Consider the following 17832-nt stretch of genomic DNA (forward strand, 5'->3'; position numbering starts at 1 on the left):
ATGCCATAACGTCCACCTTCCAAAGCATCCCTTTTCCCCAGGGGAACTGATCTCTGCAGTCTGGAGATGAGTTTTAATTCCAGGGGATCTCCAGGTCCCACCTGGAGGCTGGCAGCCCTAGGAGGGATGCAGACTGGAACCACAGCGTTAGAAGAGCTAACCCTTCCCTCCAACGACTTTTCCCATGCAAATCACCCCTTCCCTTTGCTGTAGGAAGTGACAGTTCTTGGGGTGGGAGGGTTAATTTCCCCCTTTCCAGCGCTCTGACTGTAACTGGAGTGGCCCTTTCCCTTGCTGCTGCTTTTAGCTTTCTAAATTAAAAAAAGAGATCATAGCACTTGAGAATTTCACTACTGACTCTTGGCCTAACCTACCTCACAGGGTTGTTATGAGGATAAAACAGTGGAGCAGAGAACCATTGTCACCCTGAGCGCCTTAGAGGAAGCGCAGGCTAAAAATGTACCAAGTAAAATAATAAATCCTAATGACTGGTTACATCTAGCTGGACCCTGAGTATGCACATCCAGTCCCTGAACATCTGGGCTAAGAGGATCTTTTGGGTCATGATTTCTATTGGGTACCTTCAGTCATGCAGTAACTATATACTCTGCCCCTGGGAAAAGCAAAAAAAAAATATATATATACCCATCTGCTAGTTCCTGATGACATAATCCAACCCTGCTTTTCCTTTCAAACCAATGTGCTCTTCCTAATATAGACTGAGTAGAGCCAACAGGAATTCTCTTAAGAGGCAAAACTGCCTCAGAGGAACACCTCCCCACCCCACCGCCTTTCAAGGACAAGACAAGAACTTCACCACAGGCATCTGTCTTTTGTTCTACAACCAGCCATGCCCTCCTTCAGCACTGGGCTTGTTTTGTCCAGCTCCCGACAACCAGACCTTAAACGTGTGCAAAATGACTCAGTGGAAGCCAGAAACTGATAGCGTTTGATGGAAACGGAAAGCAAAGCGACCTCCATCTTCTCTGTCTCGTTGAGATGGGGTTACAGAAGTGTGGGGGGTGTTTAAGCTGCCTTTTGATACCCCTCGCACTTTGGAGCATTGTGATAAACGTCCTGCTGTATTTTCCTGATGGGAAAACATGGCACGCCTCCGGCAGCAACCTCAACAACTATGTGTGGTATTTCGAAGGAATCTGTTTCTCTGGTATAATGGTAAGTGTGTGGCTTCTGACGTTTTTACTTGTTGCTTCTAGTTATGTCTGCAGCAAGGTGTTAAGATGGTTTGATCTTGCAGTATAAGAAACAGGAGGTGGTAGGAGAATCAAAGAGCAAGGACTTGATTTCAGAGGCAATAAAATCAAGTAGAAAACTTTGGTAGGGAGAAGCCTTTTTAATGTTGGCTTTAACATCTGTGCTTCTCTCCAGCTTAAAACTATAACTTACTCGCAGTAGTGTTTACTCTAGAGAAGCCTAGATTGTGCTATAAATGTGCATGCTTGGTTTGTAATCCTGGAGTCAGGAGTATTCTATTAATGCAAATAATTGTACAGACCGTGAGTGCCATCCTATACAGAGTTACAACCTTCCAAGTCCATACATTTCTAGAACATTTTTTTACTATTACTTCACAAGTTGCTGAGTCCTGACATTGAAACGGATTGCAAGGCTAACCCAAGTGGTGTGATAAAAAATCATGCAGAAAAATAACCAATGCAATGCAATTTTATTTTCTGCTAGAGTTGTAAAACATGTTATTACCTAGTAACTACAAGTACTAATAGCCTACTGGGTGGTGGGGAAGCGGTATGAATAATCTACAACGATTGCTAAGCTAAATTGCTAGGAAGCCCAAGATCCATGTACCATATTTTCCCGTGTATAAGACGGTGTTTTTTTTTTCTTTAAAAGTTTAGAAAAAAATTGGGGGTCGTCTTATACATGGAAGGTCCCCGTTCTCTTCCCCACCCGTCAGCTGATGGGCGGGGAAGAGATCGGGCGCAGAAAAGCCTGGTTGCCCTGGCCAGCCGGCGACCTGCCTTCTGAGGGGCCCTGCTCTCTTCCCTGCCCATATTTTTCTGTACATCCCCCCCATGTATAAAACAACCCCTGATTTCTTAATTTTGGGTTCAAAAAAATAGGGGTCATCTTATACATGGGGGCGTTTTATACACGGAAAAAGACGGTATGTTCTAAGGCACACAGGAAACCCAAGCAGGCTTACTCAAATTTCTCAATGGAGGGAGCAGCTTTTGGCACACATCCCTGCATGCACAGAGATGAACCCACTCCTCCCCAAAATGAGCAAGCTGACATATCCACTTCAGGGCCAGAGTAACTATAATTCTAAGTAAGATATTGTACTATTCTCCAGCACTTTGGAAACCGATGGGAAGTTGTCTGAGGGCATCTGTGCTGTCTTTGTGGGATTCTTTTAAAATGATAATGTTCTCACCTCAAAACAGCTTTTACTTCACAGCGAGGGAGGTATGGCCGTTCTATTCCAATATGGGAGATAGTGTAAACCAGGTGTAGTATGCCGCCCAAGAAGTTGAATATTTGTGCCTGGTTTCTGTCTGCTTATAATGATGAAATGAGTCCATCACGTGATTGCAATGTGAGAAAAGTAATACAATGAATTGCGTACATTAGCTCTCCCCCATTTATTTATGAATAATGATTGTGCAATCCCTTGGAATAGCAGCACAGTTCTGCGCTGTACAGATCAACAGAATGATAGCACTTTCCAAAGACACTTTGATAATATCTCAAAGTTATCAGACTATGTATCGAACCACCACTCCTGCCCTTCTAGATGCTTCTGCTAGCAGCACTTTTGATCGCCTTGGACCGAGAAATCTTCCCTCGGTGCTGCCAGAGTGAGAGCTGCACCAAAACATACAGAGTGAGTTACTCTTTCTTGCATACAGGGAACTGATACTGAGAACTGTGCTGCCCTTCTGACCTCTTCTGTTGCTGGTTCCTTCCTTGCTGTTGGGGAGGAAAAAAAGATAATCTTTATCTCGACATCTAATCTTGGGGGGGGGATGCCAGGATGAATTGCTACCCTTACTCTCCAATAGACGGAAACTTTTTTTGTGTACATGTGACATTATCAGCAGAGATGCTCTGGGAACCTTGCCAACATCTTCCTGTCCGGACATCCCATTCCTGCAGGCTGTGCCTCTTTCTGAACCACACTCCTATAAATCAGAGAGCGAGAGCGAGCTTGGGCCTATGACACTATGGAAAGAGGAGCTTAAACCCTTTCCCCAAGCCGTTTTCACTGGGTGGCCTCCACTGGGTTGCTTTAAGCCCCTAGAGGGGCAAAAATGAGGAGGGCATTTTTGTTTAGGAAACTCCTTTCCCTGTGCCATGGCCCTCATCCACATATCCCCCTCCTTCCAGCAGCTGCTATATAGCGCAGAATAACATGGCAGTTCCAATAATGGAACTTTAATGTGTTGTGTAGTTTGGTCCTGTGTTGACTGTTTGGGAATTCTGAGTTTGATAAACTCTAATTATTGCGAGTTGACATTCACTCTAATCAGTGGGAAAGGTTATTGCTATGATTGTTCTTTTATTCATTCCTGGCCCTTTAATTTCCAAAGACTTTTCTGTTGCAGAGTTAGACTAAAAATATATCAGAGAAGCCTAGTTTAACAGATGGATGATTCATTGCCTAATTAGAGGATACCATATCCCATGGTATCTGCCATGAGGTGGCAGCGTAGGGTTGCCAACCTCCAGGTGGTAGATGGAGATCTCCCGCTATTACAACTGATCTCCAGGTGACAGAGATCACCTGGAGAAAATGGAGACTTCCCCTGGAGAAAATGGCCACTTTGGCAATTGGACTCTATGGCATTGAAGTCCCCCCCTCTCCAAACCCTGCCCTCCTCAGGCTCCACCCCCAAAATCTCCAGGTATTTCTCAACCTGGAGTTGGCAACCCTATTGCAGAGCCATTTTAGAATTTGTTTTTAACTTCAAAATCCTGTAGGGACCTGATGCTGTTGGGGATGAAGGGCTCTTGAGAACAGGGCAAGGGGGGGGGAAGGGACAGGAGCTCCTCATCCCCCGCATGCCACTATTCCCAGCAGGAATCCTCCTCAGCACTTTGAAAAGTTAAAAAACAAATTCTAAAATGGCGCCACACCTCTGTGGTGAACTTGAAGATGCAGTATCTTCTAGTTGATGTGATTGTAATAGAATTCTCTTACCTTCATTGAGATAACCCTGTGCTCCCTCTGAAATGCAGAGTGTCGTATCAGTGGTGCTTTCGCTGCTTGGGATTGCTTTCTCTGGCTACAGCCTCATCATTTCTACGTTGGGCTTAGTGCAGGGACCATACTGCAAAACCCCAGCTGGCTGGGAATATATTTTCAAGGATACTGTGGGCAGGTAAGAACCGTGACTAGCCCTTGAGTCAACTCTTGTTGGTGTCCCAGGCCAAATATGAAATTGGCATCCTCCTATCTGTATTTTTTGGGTTTGACCAACTCTCTCCACTCACTCACTTTGCCCTGTGGTTTTTTGGTGCTCACAACAACTCCCCCCGACACACTACACTTCTGTAGCTGCCCCACTCAGCCAATTTCCTTCCATTTCTAGACTCCCCTTCTCTGAATGCACAGTGTTTGGCCTCAGAATACTAATGGAATAATAATAATAATAAACAATAACAACAATAATAATATGCAGCCAATTTATGGTGACCCCTCATGGGGTTTTCAAGGCGAGAGATGCTACCTTGAAACCTCTCTTGCCCCATCCAAGTTCTAACCATGGCCAGCCCGTATTAGATTCCAACCTCTGATGAGTTTGGGCAAGTCTGGGCTATTCAGGCAGCTGATGGACTACTGGGTCTATACCAGATATACAATGGACTCCTTGTCCATAGCCTAGTGTTGCTACCTTTCCAGGTACCTGGTCTTTCCTAGGCTTTCAGGTGTGTACTTGTTACCTGCTGAACTGAATATGATATACATGGTGAAATCTACCACCTGCTGTTAAAGCATTGTGTTTCACCCATGAAGACAGGGGACCCTTTATGACCAGGCAGCATCCATCCGTCCGTCTGTCCGTCAGCCTGTCTGTCTATCTGTCTGCCTGTCACATTTAGAAAAAGAAGAAGAATTGGTTTTTATATGCTGACTTTCTCTACCACTTTAGGAAGAATCAAACTGGCTTACAATCACCTTCCCTTCCCCTCCTCCAACAGGGTTTAGTTTGGGAAATCCCTGGAGATTTTGAAGGGTAGGGCCTGGGGAGGTCAGGGTTTGGGAGGGGAGGGACTTCAGCAGGGTATCATGCCATACAGTGTACCCTCCAAAGCAGCCATTTTCTCCAGGGGAACTGATCTCTGTAGCCTGGAGATCAGTTGTAATTCCAGGAAGTCTCCTGGACCCACTTGGAGGTTGGCAGCCTCATTTTATCCCACCCTTTGACTAAAGAGCTCAGGGTGGCCTATGTAAATCTCTCCTTCTACATTTTATCCTTTTATCACCCCTGTAGGTTAGGTTAGAGCCCCGCGGCGCAGAGTGGTAAGCTGCAGTACTGCAGTCCAAGCTCTGCTCACGACCTGAGTTCGATCCTAATGGAAGTTGGCTTCAGGTAGCCGGCTCAAGGTCGACTCAGCCTTCCATCCTTCCGAGGTCGGTCAAATGAGTACCCAGCTTGCTGGGGGTAAAGGGAAGATTACTGGGGAAGGCACTGGCAAACCACCCCGTAAACGAAATCTGCCTAGAAAACGTCGGGATGTGACATCACCCCATGGGTCAGGAATGACCCAGTGCTTGCACAGGGGACCTTTACCTTTACCTTTAGGTTAGGTTAGGCTGAGAGACAGTGACTGGTCCAAGATCATTCAATGAGCTTAGTGGGGATTTGAAACATCATCTCCCAACATCTAGCTCAGTGCTTCTACATGTTTTTCAGACTTCATTCCCTGGTTGCTTTTTTGACCCATGGATGGAAAGGAATGGAGTTTGAGTGAAAATGGGTCTAGAAAAGAAAGGGTTCATCAGCCTCTCTCTCCAGTTTCCCACGGTCCTCTGCTGAACCTTGCAGTTTCAGAAGCTGCTTACTGAATCAAAAATAAAAACAGAAAAAATACAGTTCCAGGATTTCAGGGCTAGCCTGTCTGATAATTGCCGCTACTCCACAGAACCTCTGAAATCAGGAGAGAGAGGAGGGAAGGACGCCGTACAAATGCTTTCATTATGTGTTTAAATGTTTTTTCCTCTCTGGGGATTCAGAGCAGCTTATATACCAAAATACACAAAGGAAAACCACAACCTAAACCCAGGCATTCAGGCACTGAAGACACTTTTCCAGTAGACGGTAGGATATAAAGTTGCCCCTCACTGTAGTTAGTTCTTGCTGTAGGGCTCACACAGGGTGGGTCGCAAGCTGTGAGCCACCAGCTAAGGGCCAAGAGCTCTTTGGCCCTTTCCCTTTGGCTCATGCCCAAGGCTTGCACCTTTGGATAAATTACCATACCTGCTTCGTTTGGTTTGGGGGTTGGGTTGAAAAGCAGCCCTGTCCCCTGTGGCAGTGACCTCGGAGAAAGACGGGAAGATAGGGAGCAGGGTGGAAAACTGGAACGGGAATTGAGGTTGAGTCAGGATTGGGTCTATGTTACCTGACAAACCTGATGGACCTTTAGCTGCTTTACTTCTAATTTTTTATGCTTTTTGTTTCTCTGACAGCTACCTCGTGGATCACACTGCCTGGTCTGAATGCTCAGAACCAGCTTATGTCGTGGAATGGAACGTTATTTTGTTTTCTATTCTGATAGCTCTTAGTGGCCTTCAGATGTTGATTTGCTTTCTGAAGGTGATCGCAGAGTTAAAGAGGATACTGTGCGGAACTTATCCTGTATTTAATCAGGTAACAGCTACATTCGTATTTTAAAAATCTGTATGAGCCTTAGCCATCTGTCCTACATTATTCTCCTTCCCACACAATAATTTCTAAATGTTGTCCTCTGTTCTCCTGCCCACATAATGAGGGCTATTCTACATAGGTGCAAGCATCAAAGGATCTGTGAGAGATTCCCTCAGTTCTGTCCATGTCATAATATTAGGTTTATCATTAATACTGAGAGCCAGCATGGTGTAATGGTGAAGGTGTCGGACTAGGACCTGGGAAACCCAGGTTCAAATCCCCACTGGTGCCATGGAAGCTTGCTGGGTGACCTTGGGCCAGTCACACACTGTCAGCCCTGACCCTGAATAGTGTATGGATGGGAGAACTCCAAGGAATACCAGGACGACACAGAGGAAGACAATGGCAAACTACCTCTGAATGTCTGTTGCCTTGAAAACCTTATGGGATCGCCATAAGTCAGCTGTGACTTGGCAGCAAAAAATAAAATAATTAATGGTAACAGTGTTCCATGTATTCCCCTAAAATTGCAAAACATGGGAATGGATCCTGCTTGACTGCAATGTTTGGATTGATATGCAAATGTTTGGATTTATGGTGTTTAAGTGCCAAATCCAAGAACTTATGATAGATTTGTGGATCTCACTCCTCTAAGTTCAAAATAAAAGTCTCAGATCTTTTTCTGTTCTTTTCCACAGTCTGGGCTCATCTGACAGTCATAGGAAAAGACACACCAAATCCTGCCAAGACACCACCATGCCTCTCATCATGATTTCTTTTTTTTCTTTTCTTTTACAAAAGGGCTTCTGATCTATTCCATATCCTCTTTGTGTTACATAGAACGTAACGTCTGCATTTTGCAACTCACAATGCTCCACACCATTCCAAGCAAGTGCAGGTTTTTTTGCATATCTGTGGGAGTGTTTTTCTCCCTGTTTCTGTCCCTTCTCTTTACTTGTGATTCTTGTCTATTTAAATCGTGAGCCACCAGGCAGGGATCTCTAGTGTTTTAAAAAGCACCTAGGTCACAGATATGTGTGCTGAATGGTGGCATGTCAGACCATTTTGGGCAACATGACAGTTCTATTGCTCCACCCCCAAAGTGGGGGTGTTGTCAAGTTCAGCAGGGCTGAAGGAATTAGGGTTGCTAGCCCCGTGCCTGACAATCCTAGGAACTTGTAGGGGGCAGGCTTGGGAAGAAGGGATTGACCAGAAGTGATGTCACAGCCCCTGCGATGCACTGGAAATCTGCCCAATGTCTATAGTGAAAACCATAGAGATTGGGGGAAATCCCTAGAGCACCACGGATGCTGTGACATCATTTCTGTGTGAGCCCCTAGAAGTGACATCAGTGTCTGTGACTTCTGATGGAGCATGGATGATGGAAGGCAGGGGCAGGTCTTTTTATGGATCTGGAGTGATGATTTCATCAACTGCAGTCATTTCTGGTCCTGTACACACACCCACACACCCACACACACCAAGTACCAGCAGCTCCATCCCAAGGATTGGTGCTGTTCTGTACAGGTGGGCAGTGTTGCTTCACAGATTGCTCAGGCTGTGAGGCAGATGTGGGAGGTTGCCAGCTGCATGGACAGAAGCCATCACAATTAGTGTCTCCCCTCAAGTGAAACGACTTCCAGAGTTACCAGCCAGAAGTTCTCCTGGAATTACAACTGATCTCCACCCTATAGTTCTCCTGGAGGAATGGGGTTGGCAGCTATGGGTTGGAAAAAACCTGGAGATCCCGGGGGCAGAGCCTGAGGAGGGCAGGGTTTGGGGAGGGGAGAGGCTTCAGTGCCATAGAGTCTAATTGCCAAAATGGCCATTTTCTCCAGGGGAACTGATCCCTATTGGCTGGAGATCAGTTGTAATAGTAGGAGATCGCCTACTAGTACCTGGAGGCTGGCCACCCTATGGAGGAAATGGCCACTAAAGGCAGACTCTATCAGATCCCTACCAAGCTTCCTCCATTTGCCAACTTCACCTTCCCCAGGAACCCCCACCCCCGCAAATCTTCAGGAATTTTCCAAATTGGAGCTGGCAACTCTAGCTCCGTGGCCAGCATTCATCTCTCCTCTCTTATTTGTTCGCCAACACACCAATATCTGCATTTGGTGCACAGACCAAAAGAGGTTCCATTTTAGGTGCTATATTAATAAAGATTTGATTTTTAAAAGTGATCCTGTTCTAGCAAATGGTGGCTTTGTTAAGTATGCATGTGAAATATTGCATAGCACATCATGAAAATCCATTGCCTGAAGCATTCCTATGAGCAAAAATCCATCCATTTTGGATAAACTGAAAAGCTGAAGAAAGAAATGAGAGGAAATAAATATTCGGAGTGTGAGGATCTGCTAAAACCAGAAAACTCTGACAATTGTGAGGAGATACCCTTGTTTTTCAGATTGAGCTTCACAATTTGGTACACTTAATATCAGGTGTAATTGACCCATATTAGGGGTGTGCATATCAATATGCCGAATTTTTAAAAAACAAAAACGAAAAATACCTTTTCAGTATTTTTGGAGGTTTTTTAAACTGTCAAAAATGGCGGCAATAAATGCCCCCCCCCAAGTGGATCCTAAATAATGCAGAATTTATTTGGCATTATTGGAGCCTCTACAGCCCTGCTGCCATTTTATATTCCCCCTCCCTTACTTACCTTAAGCAGATCATGAGAGGGAGGGTACCTTGGCCATCTTCTGGGCATGGAGTATGGGTCACTGGGGGTGTGGGGGCGAGGTAGTTTGAAATTTCCTGCATTGTGCAGGGGGTTGGACTAGTCACTAGATTATTCTGGTGGTCCCTTCCAACTTTATGATTCTGTGATTCTATACCTACAGTTTGCTTTGGCGGGCCGGAGAAGAGCTCTGTTGCCGCACCAAAGCAAACTGCAGGTAGGTAAGGGAGAGGGAGGGAGGGAGCCTTGCTTCCAGTCCGCTTCAGTGCAGCAGCAGAGCTCAAGGTCTCCCCCAAACAATGCTCAAGCTCTGCTGCTGCGCCAAAGCAAACTGAAGACGAGGCTGGCTGAAGACTAGTCATGCTGCATACCTATTCTCTCTAGTATCAGAGGAGCATGCCTATTGTTTGGGGTGGAGTGCAGGCAGGATGGTGCTGCTGCACTCGTCTTGTTTGTGGCTTCCTGGAGGCACCTGGTTGGCCACTGTGTGAACAGACTGCTGGACTTGATGGGCCTTGGTCTGATCCAGCAGGGTCTTTCATATGTTCTTATGTTCTGGCTGGAAGCTCCCAGCCAAACCCACCTTCAGTCTTTCTCTGCTGCAGCTGAACTCCACGTGAAGTTTGACTGTGGCAGGATGCAGAACTGAAGGCTGGGCTTGCACCAAGCCCAGCTTTCAGCTCTGCTGCACTGTATTTTTCAGGTTCGGGTTTATTAACCTGAATTTGTTGAAAAAATCTGGGAAAGGACAAATTAAGTATTCGGCTTTTTCAAAAAATCTGGGTCTAATAAACCCGAACCCAAAAAACAACTAAAAAAAAAAAATGCACACCTCTAGCCCTTGGTCCAATAAGGCTTTGTCAGCATGCATGTGAAATATCAGCGGCTGATTGTCACTGTAAAACATAAAATATTGTCCAGGTGTGCTGAAGATAGTATCACATAATCGATCACATTTGCTCCTTTCTGACTAGAAAAAGTAAACTCAACATGCATATCTCCTTTCATATCACCATTTGGTATTATTAGATCAACCCTCGCCTGGATGGCCCAGGATAGTCTGATCTCATCAGACCTTAGAAGCAAAGCAGAGTCAGCCCCGGTTAGTAGCTGGATAGGAAACCACCAAGGAATGCCAGAGAGCTAATGGCTGTGGATGTTTCTATTCTTCTACCATCAAGTCACATCTGACTTACAGTGACCCCCAGTGTGATTCTACTTTCAGAGATACTTTCAGAGGTGGTTTGCCATTGCCTGCCTCTGCGTCACGGCCCTGGCATTCCTTGGAGGTCTCCCATTCAGATACATGCCATGGTTGACCCTGCTTAGCTTCTGAGATCTGACAAGATCAGGCTAGCCTGGGCTATCCAAGTCAGAGTGGATGTTTCCTTGAGGGGCCTTAATTGGTAGCTAATGGTTGTGTCCAAGCATTCACCTGAGCTTGGAAAAGAGGAGGGAAGTGGAATGGATGTTTTTATCTTTGAAAGAAACAGAGCAGTTAGATGTGGGAAGAGGCAGAGAGCCACTGTGGCAAGTTGGCTGAGGCAACTTGGGGGTGCAGGATCTCTCCTTTTGGGGAGCTGATATGGGGATAGCAGAGCTGCTGTCCCCTCCACAGAGCCAAGTGGTGTGACCACAGAATGACCCCTCTCATTGTTTGCTGTGCCAATGACCGATGTACCAGACAGGAGCCACTCTGTGAGTGGGTAGGCGAGTGACTGAATGAAGTGGGGTTGGGGGGTGGGGAGAGCTCTTTGGTCACCCTGACAGCTGACAAGACTAGGAATCTTCCGAAGCAAAAATCCGCTAGCGTTGCACAACCTCCACCCATGAATAGCTGCATTGTGTCAAAAGAAAACAAAATCATTAAGAAGAGTTTTTGCTTGAGCTGAAGTTGGAGCAAAGCAGAGAACAGAGGCTTATCTCAATGGGCACCTTGAGCCTGATGAAGAAGACCCAAATGTGAATATTTTAAGAGACATTTGTGGCAAATAACTGAATACGCAAAGCAAAAAATTTTGGTTATAAAACAAAACAGTATGCTTTGGTGGCAGAATGGGTAAAGTTGTAAAAAGGGATGCAAATGAAGTTACAAAGAGAATAAAAAGTATGGCAGTACCTTCCTTGAGTGAAAATGAAGTAAAAGAAAAAGGATTGCCTGTCTTAAAAATTCTGATCACCAGCCAAGAGGCAAGAAAAAAAATCCAGCTCCACCAGTAAAGGATCCAGACGGCTGTGAGTCCTACTTTTTGGGTGACTAGTAGCTAATATTAAATGTTTTTTTCGTGGATGACCTCATGTTTGCCAGAAAAAGTGGAGCATGTTGTGAAATGTTGGAGTTTTCAGTTGTGCCTGTTCCAAGGTAACAAGCTGGGTATTGCCTTCATGCTGGGAAATGTCAAATATTTGCACCTGAATAAGAACTCTTTAATAATTAATCTTTTGATTTTGTAAATTACCCGAGCGCCCACAGTCAAATCTGAAAGCTGACAGGTATCTGAAGCAGATTAGCAGAAAAGAAAAGAAAAGAAAACAGTTTTGTTTTGTCGGACGATCAGTAAACTGCCTGATTTACTGGCATCAAAATAGGGCTGTGTTTATTTTTGAAACATTGTGCAAGTGTTTTGTACAAGCAAGGGAGGAAACTCCTGATCTTATAAAGGGAACGTGCTCTTCTTTGACTCCCATTACGCTAAAAAGGACTAGAAAATGAAGTTGTTCTTACTAAATTGCTTGCTGGCTTGTTACTTCTCAAAAGTCCAAGCAGTAAATAGAGAATACTACATCGGGATTACAGAAACTGCTTGGGATTATGCACCTGGGACAAAGAACATGATATCAGGGAAGCCCTTTTCAGAAGACGAGTAAGTCATAATCGCATTTCGCTCATTGTACTGAAAATAAGCTTTTGTGCTGCAGCAGAAACTCTTTTATCTCTCTCTTGATTTCAACGGGCTTTTAATCAAATCTTTATTCCCATATGACCAAATGCAAAGGGCTATATCCAATTCTTGTAAAAGTCACAATTCCAGATGCAGTAGCTTTGTTAGTTTGTAAGCAGCAATGTAAAATAGGGGCTCAGAAGTGTTTCAAACAAAAAGTATTTATTTCAGCATAAGCTTTTGGGAGTCAGCAAATGCACAAGAGGTTCATCTATTAGAGGACAGTTTGTATTCTCAAAACTGAAGTCAACAGAAAGTGGGGGAGATTTTAGAAAGAGCAACCAGTTTTAAATAGTATCAAGAGTAATCAGTTTATTTGGAGTGGATGTCTCATGTAGAAGAGGGAATTCCAGGAGTTCTCTTTTAAATGTGCAACCAGATACAGAATCAGCAGTTCCAAATGGACATTTGTGCAGTTTAAAAAATCCAATTGAATAAAAGTTTTGATTATGTCTCTTGATATAAAAAGTTACTGATAACAATATGACAAGAAAAATGAATAGTTCAGGCTCGCTAGTACCGTGGACTCCGATCAAGTGTACCCATTTCTCATCCCGCTGCTCATGGCAGACTCTACAGGAGTGTTGTAGTATGGTGTGCAATGTGCATGAATTATAACTACATACCGTTGTGCAGTTCCATGTTTTCCTTTTAAAAGCCCTGGCTATGCCTACCAAAATTCTGTCTTGTATAGCAGTATCAAAGACACAGGAGTCCTGGCCATTTGCTAGTAACCGTGCAAGGTGTTCCTCTACTACCAGAAGAACAGCCGGTGACCAGAGTAGACAGGATCTTCTTGGTGGTGGTACCAAAGATATCAGCAAGCTTGTTTGGCTCCATTTATTTCCCTTTATTTGGAGGGTGGTTTAAAAGGTTCTGTTTGTGGGTGGGAATGATTATTATGCTTTAACGTTGCTGACTTGCTGGTCTATTTTTCTATTCAAGGTTTTTGACCACTTCGCTTTCTGATCTGATATTTTATGGTTAACATATTCTTGTTGATGTTTTATTATAAATTTAAAGTGTCCTTTTCCTGTTGCTGCTGTAAACCACTCAAACTGTGGTTCAGTTTGATTGAGAAGCAAGTTAAAATATTTCACATAAATAAAATCTGCTGACCTGACCTTGATTTGTCCTACAGAGTTTTTAAAAAGGGGTTGATCTTCATTTTTACCTTTCCACCACAGCAGAACATTGTCTACCTAAAACCTATTTCTGCTTAGGGAAACCTTAGCTTGGAAAGGACATGGATGCTGCTGCCTGGCCTGACAACCAAGGTTGATGGAACACACAGGACTAACTGTTGGCATTTCTTTCCTACCTCCAGGATAGCGTTATTTTAGGGAAAGGGATTTCTTTTTCCAAAATTCCCTTTTTTCGGTATAGCCATTAAATCCTTGTTTTCTCTTTTAAAACAGGGGCTTCTGTTTCATTTCTCTTTGTGGAGAAATCAGTGCACCCTTTTGTAACTTCAGTCCTTGTAGCTGTTTTATGTTTAGGGTTGCCAACCTTCAAATAATAGCTGGTAATTGGTTCTTGTAGGTTATCCGGGCTGTGTAACCGTGGTCTTGGTATTTTCTTTCCTGACGTTTCGCCAGCAGCTGGTAATAGCTGGTAATCTCCTGCTATTACAACTGATAGAGATCAGTTCACCTGGAGAAAATGGCTGCTTTGGCAATTGGACTCCATGGCACTGAAGTCCCTCCCCTCCCCAAATCCTGCACTCCTCAGGCTCCGCCCCCAAAAAACCCCACCGGTTCCCAAGAGGGACCTAGCAACCCTATTTATGTTCCACATCAGAACGTCAATATACGCTAGGGTTGCCAACATCCCGGTGGTCAAAAAAGACACCACAAATGCTGGCTATTGAAAGTTACCACAAAATAACAGCACAACGGCTCAGAGATATGATACTACTATTGTAATATATTGTGACTTTTACAAGAATTGGATATAGCCTTCCAAAGTGGCCATTTTCTCCAGGTGAACTGATCTATATCGGCTGGAGATCAGTTGTAATAGTGGGAGATCTCCAGCCACCACCTGGAGGTTCTTGGAGAAATAAAGCCCAGAATGACTCCAAAAGGCAGTGTAACTTATCTATTAAGGTAAGCAAAAGTACCATACAATATTACCATATATTGTGTGGTAATATTGTATGGTACTTTTGCTTACCTTAATATATAAGTTACACTGCCTTTTGGAGTCATTCTGGGCTTTACGTCTCCAGTAACTGCTTGGCAGCACAGAGGGTGTCGGCTTTTCTTAACCACCCGGAGGTTGGCAACCCTATGCTGGAGAAGGGCATGTGAGTGGTGCACAAAGCATCAGCATTCCTGGTGGCCACGGCAGTGGCATTCCTAGCTGCATCCACCAGCCAGCACCACTGGGGAAAGGGCATGCAGGCAGTGTTGGCAATTGTGACTGCAGGTGGTGGGAGAACAACTTGCAAGTAGGCAAAGGAAGGATGCCCAGGCAGGTGGGGGCACCCAGATGGGTCGGGCAAGAAGGGGGGCCTAGTAGTGGACATAGGGGGGCTCTGGGCACTCTCTGCCCAGGGTTCTCCAAAACTTGGAACTGGCCCCATTCCACATGATGGAGTGTTGCTGTAGCAGGTGAATAGGAAGGTTTGGGAATGGGAAGACATTACTGACCTTTGAGCATCAACCGAGTGAGATTCTGAAATTCTGCAGAAACTCCCTGTCCCTCCTCTCTTTGAATTTCTCTTCAGTCAAGATGGAATTGATTAGAAACTGATTCCAGATTCCTAAAAAGAGGGGAAGAAACCAATCAATGGATTTCAGGGAGAAATCGGGTAAGGAGGAACTAAGAGAATTTATCTCAATAATGCTACTCTCAGGAGCTGGACCTGTATTCCAGCTGTCAAGAACGATGGGAGGGGGGATCTCTCCCCCCACTTTAAGTAAAAGGGCATGCACTAAGATGCACCCACTTTTCTTAGCTGCAATGAAATGGGGGGGGGCTTCACCAACATCCAGTGCCGATGCAACAGTGGGTCTTTTAAAAATCAAATCTTGCTGCTTGCACATGTGAATTTTCCCCCAAATGGAGAGCAGCATGCCCCTTCGTTTTGGGGAGCTTCCATACGAAGCCGTGTTCATTCTGAGTACCATGCCCAGAAACCTGAGGGCTTCTCTCTTTTAGAAGGAACAAAGGAAAACCTGTATCAATTGATTTATACACTTTGTTTCTCCCCAATGGGGACCTAAAGCAGCTCACAACAACGTTCTCTCCTCCAGCTTATCCTTGCAACCACCTGGATCTCCCACATCCTAATTCATCACTCTAATTGTTACACCACACTGGGTCTCAATCTGATTCACAAAGGGACATGTGTACGTGGGTGGGATTGGCATCATCTTGGCACTACTGTGCCAAGGAAGAGGTGGCAGTGAGCGAAGCAGGTGCTGCCCCCACCTGCTTTGATGCCCCTGGCTGCTGGTTTCCTAGTGAAGGGTGCCTTTTTGTGCCTCCCTGTGGAAGCAGCACCTGTCTGTAACCTGGATTCTCCAGTTTAATTGTATGCATCACAAAAGAAGCAATATACAACCATCCTGAGGAGGCAGGGTAATGGAGCAGTTAGAGTGGTACAAATCCCCACACTGCTGTGGAACTAGAGCTGCCAAGAGCTGGCACCCCCAGGAGTCTGTTTGGGGGCAGAGAGTCACTGGAATGGCATCCCAAGGTGTCATTTCTGGCTCTGTGACAGGAAATGATGTCACCACACCACGGGACACTTTAGGAGTCACTCAAAACACTATGGTAAAATCATAGAGTTTTGGGTGAATCCTACAGAATTTCACATTATGATAACATAACTTCTGGTTGCATGGCTGGAAATGATGTTGTAATGCCATTCGAGCCCCTGCATTCCCGCCCCCACTGCTCACTGAAGCAAGGGTGGTTAATAGGAGAGGGGCCGTGGCTCAGGGTAGGGGCTGTGGCTCAGTGGTAGAGCATCTGCTTGGCATGCAGCAGGTCCCAGGTTCAATCCCCTGCATCTCCAGTTAAAGGGACTAGGCAAGTAGGTGATGTGAAAGACTTCTGCCTGAGATCCTGGAGAGCCGCTGCCGGTCTGAGTAGATAATACTGACTTTGATGGACCAAGGGTCTGATTCAGTATAAGGCAGCTTCATGTGCTCATGTGTTTAATGGGGGTGGGAGTTCCCCTGCTCCCACCTGTTAAGTGGCAACACTAAATAGAACTTCTCTGGGTGACCTGGAGTCATTACTTTCTCTGAGCCTAACCTGCTTCACAGGGTTGTTGTGAGGATAAAATGGGGAAGGGAGAACTTCTTTCATCACCCTTCACTCCTTGGAGGATGGGTGGATAAAAATGTACTAAGACAGTCAGATAGGCAGGGGTTGAGTGAACCCTTTGAGCTGTGATAGGGCTGATGTTGCATTAGAGAAAGAAGCCTCAACGAACAGGCAACGATCCGTGTTGGAGAAATGTTGACAAGGAAGCTGGAGCAAAACACTGAGAAGGGGGAAATTTGTTAATACTTCCTCAAGGCATACCTCAGCTGGAATGCAGATAGATGCCAGAGGATAACAGCACAATCACACATGAAACAATAGTTTAGCTGAGTGAGCATCTTAAATCCTGGCTTCAGGCCATCTCTTTGCTCAGTAGAGGCTCCAGACGTTGGCCTCGTTTTGTTTGCTGAAGCTTGTTAGGCGAGAAAGAAAAAGGAATCCAAAGACCTTAAGGCCTACAGTGCCTTCTGGATAGCAATAAATATAATACACAAAGCATGGCTGAAGAGGATAGCCTGGGTGGTGCTGACAGAATACATGTAACAGACCTCCCCTGCCCTCAGAGGCCTGCTGTTCTGTTCATTCTCTGGCAAGTGGCAGAGGTTCTGGGTCAAATTCCTTCTTGATGTAAGTTCACTGGGAGCTAGGTTTGGCTTGTGGGGCTTGTAGGGTTGCCACCCTCCAGGTAATAGCAGAAGATCTCCTGCTATTACAACTGATCTCCAGCCGATAGAGATCAGTTCACCTGGAGAAAATGGCCACTTTGGTAATTGGACTCTATGGCATTGAAGTCCCTCCCCTCTTCAAACCCCACCCTCCTCAGGCTCCACCCCAAAAACCTCTCGCCGGTTGCGAAGAGGGACCTGGCAACCCTAGGGGCTTGACATTTGACTTAGCCTCTACTTAAACCTGTTAGCTTTTGGGAATCTTATTTATGTGGCAATGTTTTTATGAAAGCCTTTATTAGCAGAGCAGGACACAGTGTCTCTGTCAACAGGAAGTCTTGTAATTAAATATGAATTATTTGTACGCTCCCAAAAGAGCCATGGCATGCATTTCTGATTGAATTTGTGGC

At 45.2% G+C, this 17832-nt stretch overlaps 3 protein-coding genes across 3 annotated transcripts in view; all 3 read left to right on the plus strand.

Moving 5' to 3' along the window:
- HLTF (helicase like transcription factor) overlaps positions 1-17832 on the plus strand; it is a 179417-nt gene that overhangs the window by 62744 nt on the left and 98841 nt on the right. The gene's annotated exons all lie outside the window — the stretch shown is intronic.
- Positions 943-7564, plus strand: TM4SF18 (transmembrane 4 L six family member 18). The gene is made up of 5 exons (XM_056849828.1): positions 943-1176; positions 2777-2866; positions 4222-4364; positions 6674-6854; positions 7550-7564. Exons 1-5 carry the CDS (start codon positions 1000-1002, stop codon positions 7562-7564), a joined length of 606 nt encoding a protein of 201 aa, XP_056705806.1. The 5' UTR covers positions 943-999.
- The window catches only part of CP (ceruloplasmin), a 36845-nt gene continuing 31256 nt past the window's right edge, over positions 12244-17832 (plus strand). The window contains 1 exon segment of the mRNA XM_056849831.1: positions 12244-12398. Within this exon segment, the coding sequence (XP_056705809.1) occupies positions 12244-12398 (155 nt within the window).

This window comes from Euleptes europaea, chromosome 5 (assembly GCF_029931775.1).
Source record: "Euleptes europaea isolate rEulEur1 chromosome 5, rEulEur1.hap1, whole genome shotgun sequence".
Classification (NCBI taxonomy): domain Eukaryota; kingdom Metazoa; phylum Chordata; class Lepidosauria; order Squamata; family Sphaerodactylidae; genus Euleptes; species Euleptes europaea.

Coding starts and splice junctions, on each gene's coding strand:
- TM4SF18 (XM_056849828.1), top strand. CDS start 1,000: ATGGGGTTACAGAAGTGTGGGGGGTGTTTAAGCTGCCTTTTGATACCC. Junction 1,177..2,776: donor TCTGTTTCTCTGGTATAATG/GTAAGTGTGTGG, acceptor CTGCCCTTCTAG/ATGCTTCTGCTAGCAGCACT. Junction 4,365..6,673: donor TTCAAGGATACTGTGGGCAG/GTAAGAACCGTG, acceptor TTTCTCTGACAG/CTACCTCGTGGATCACACTG.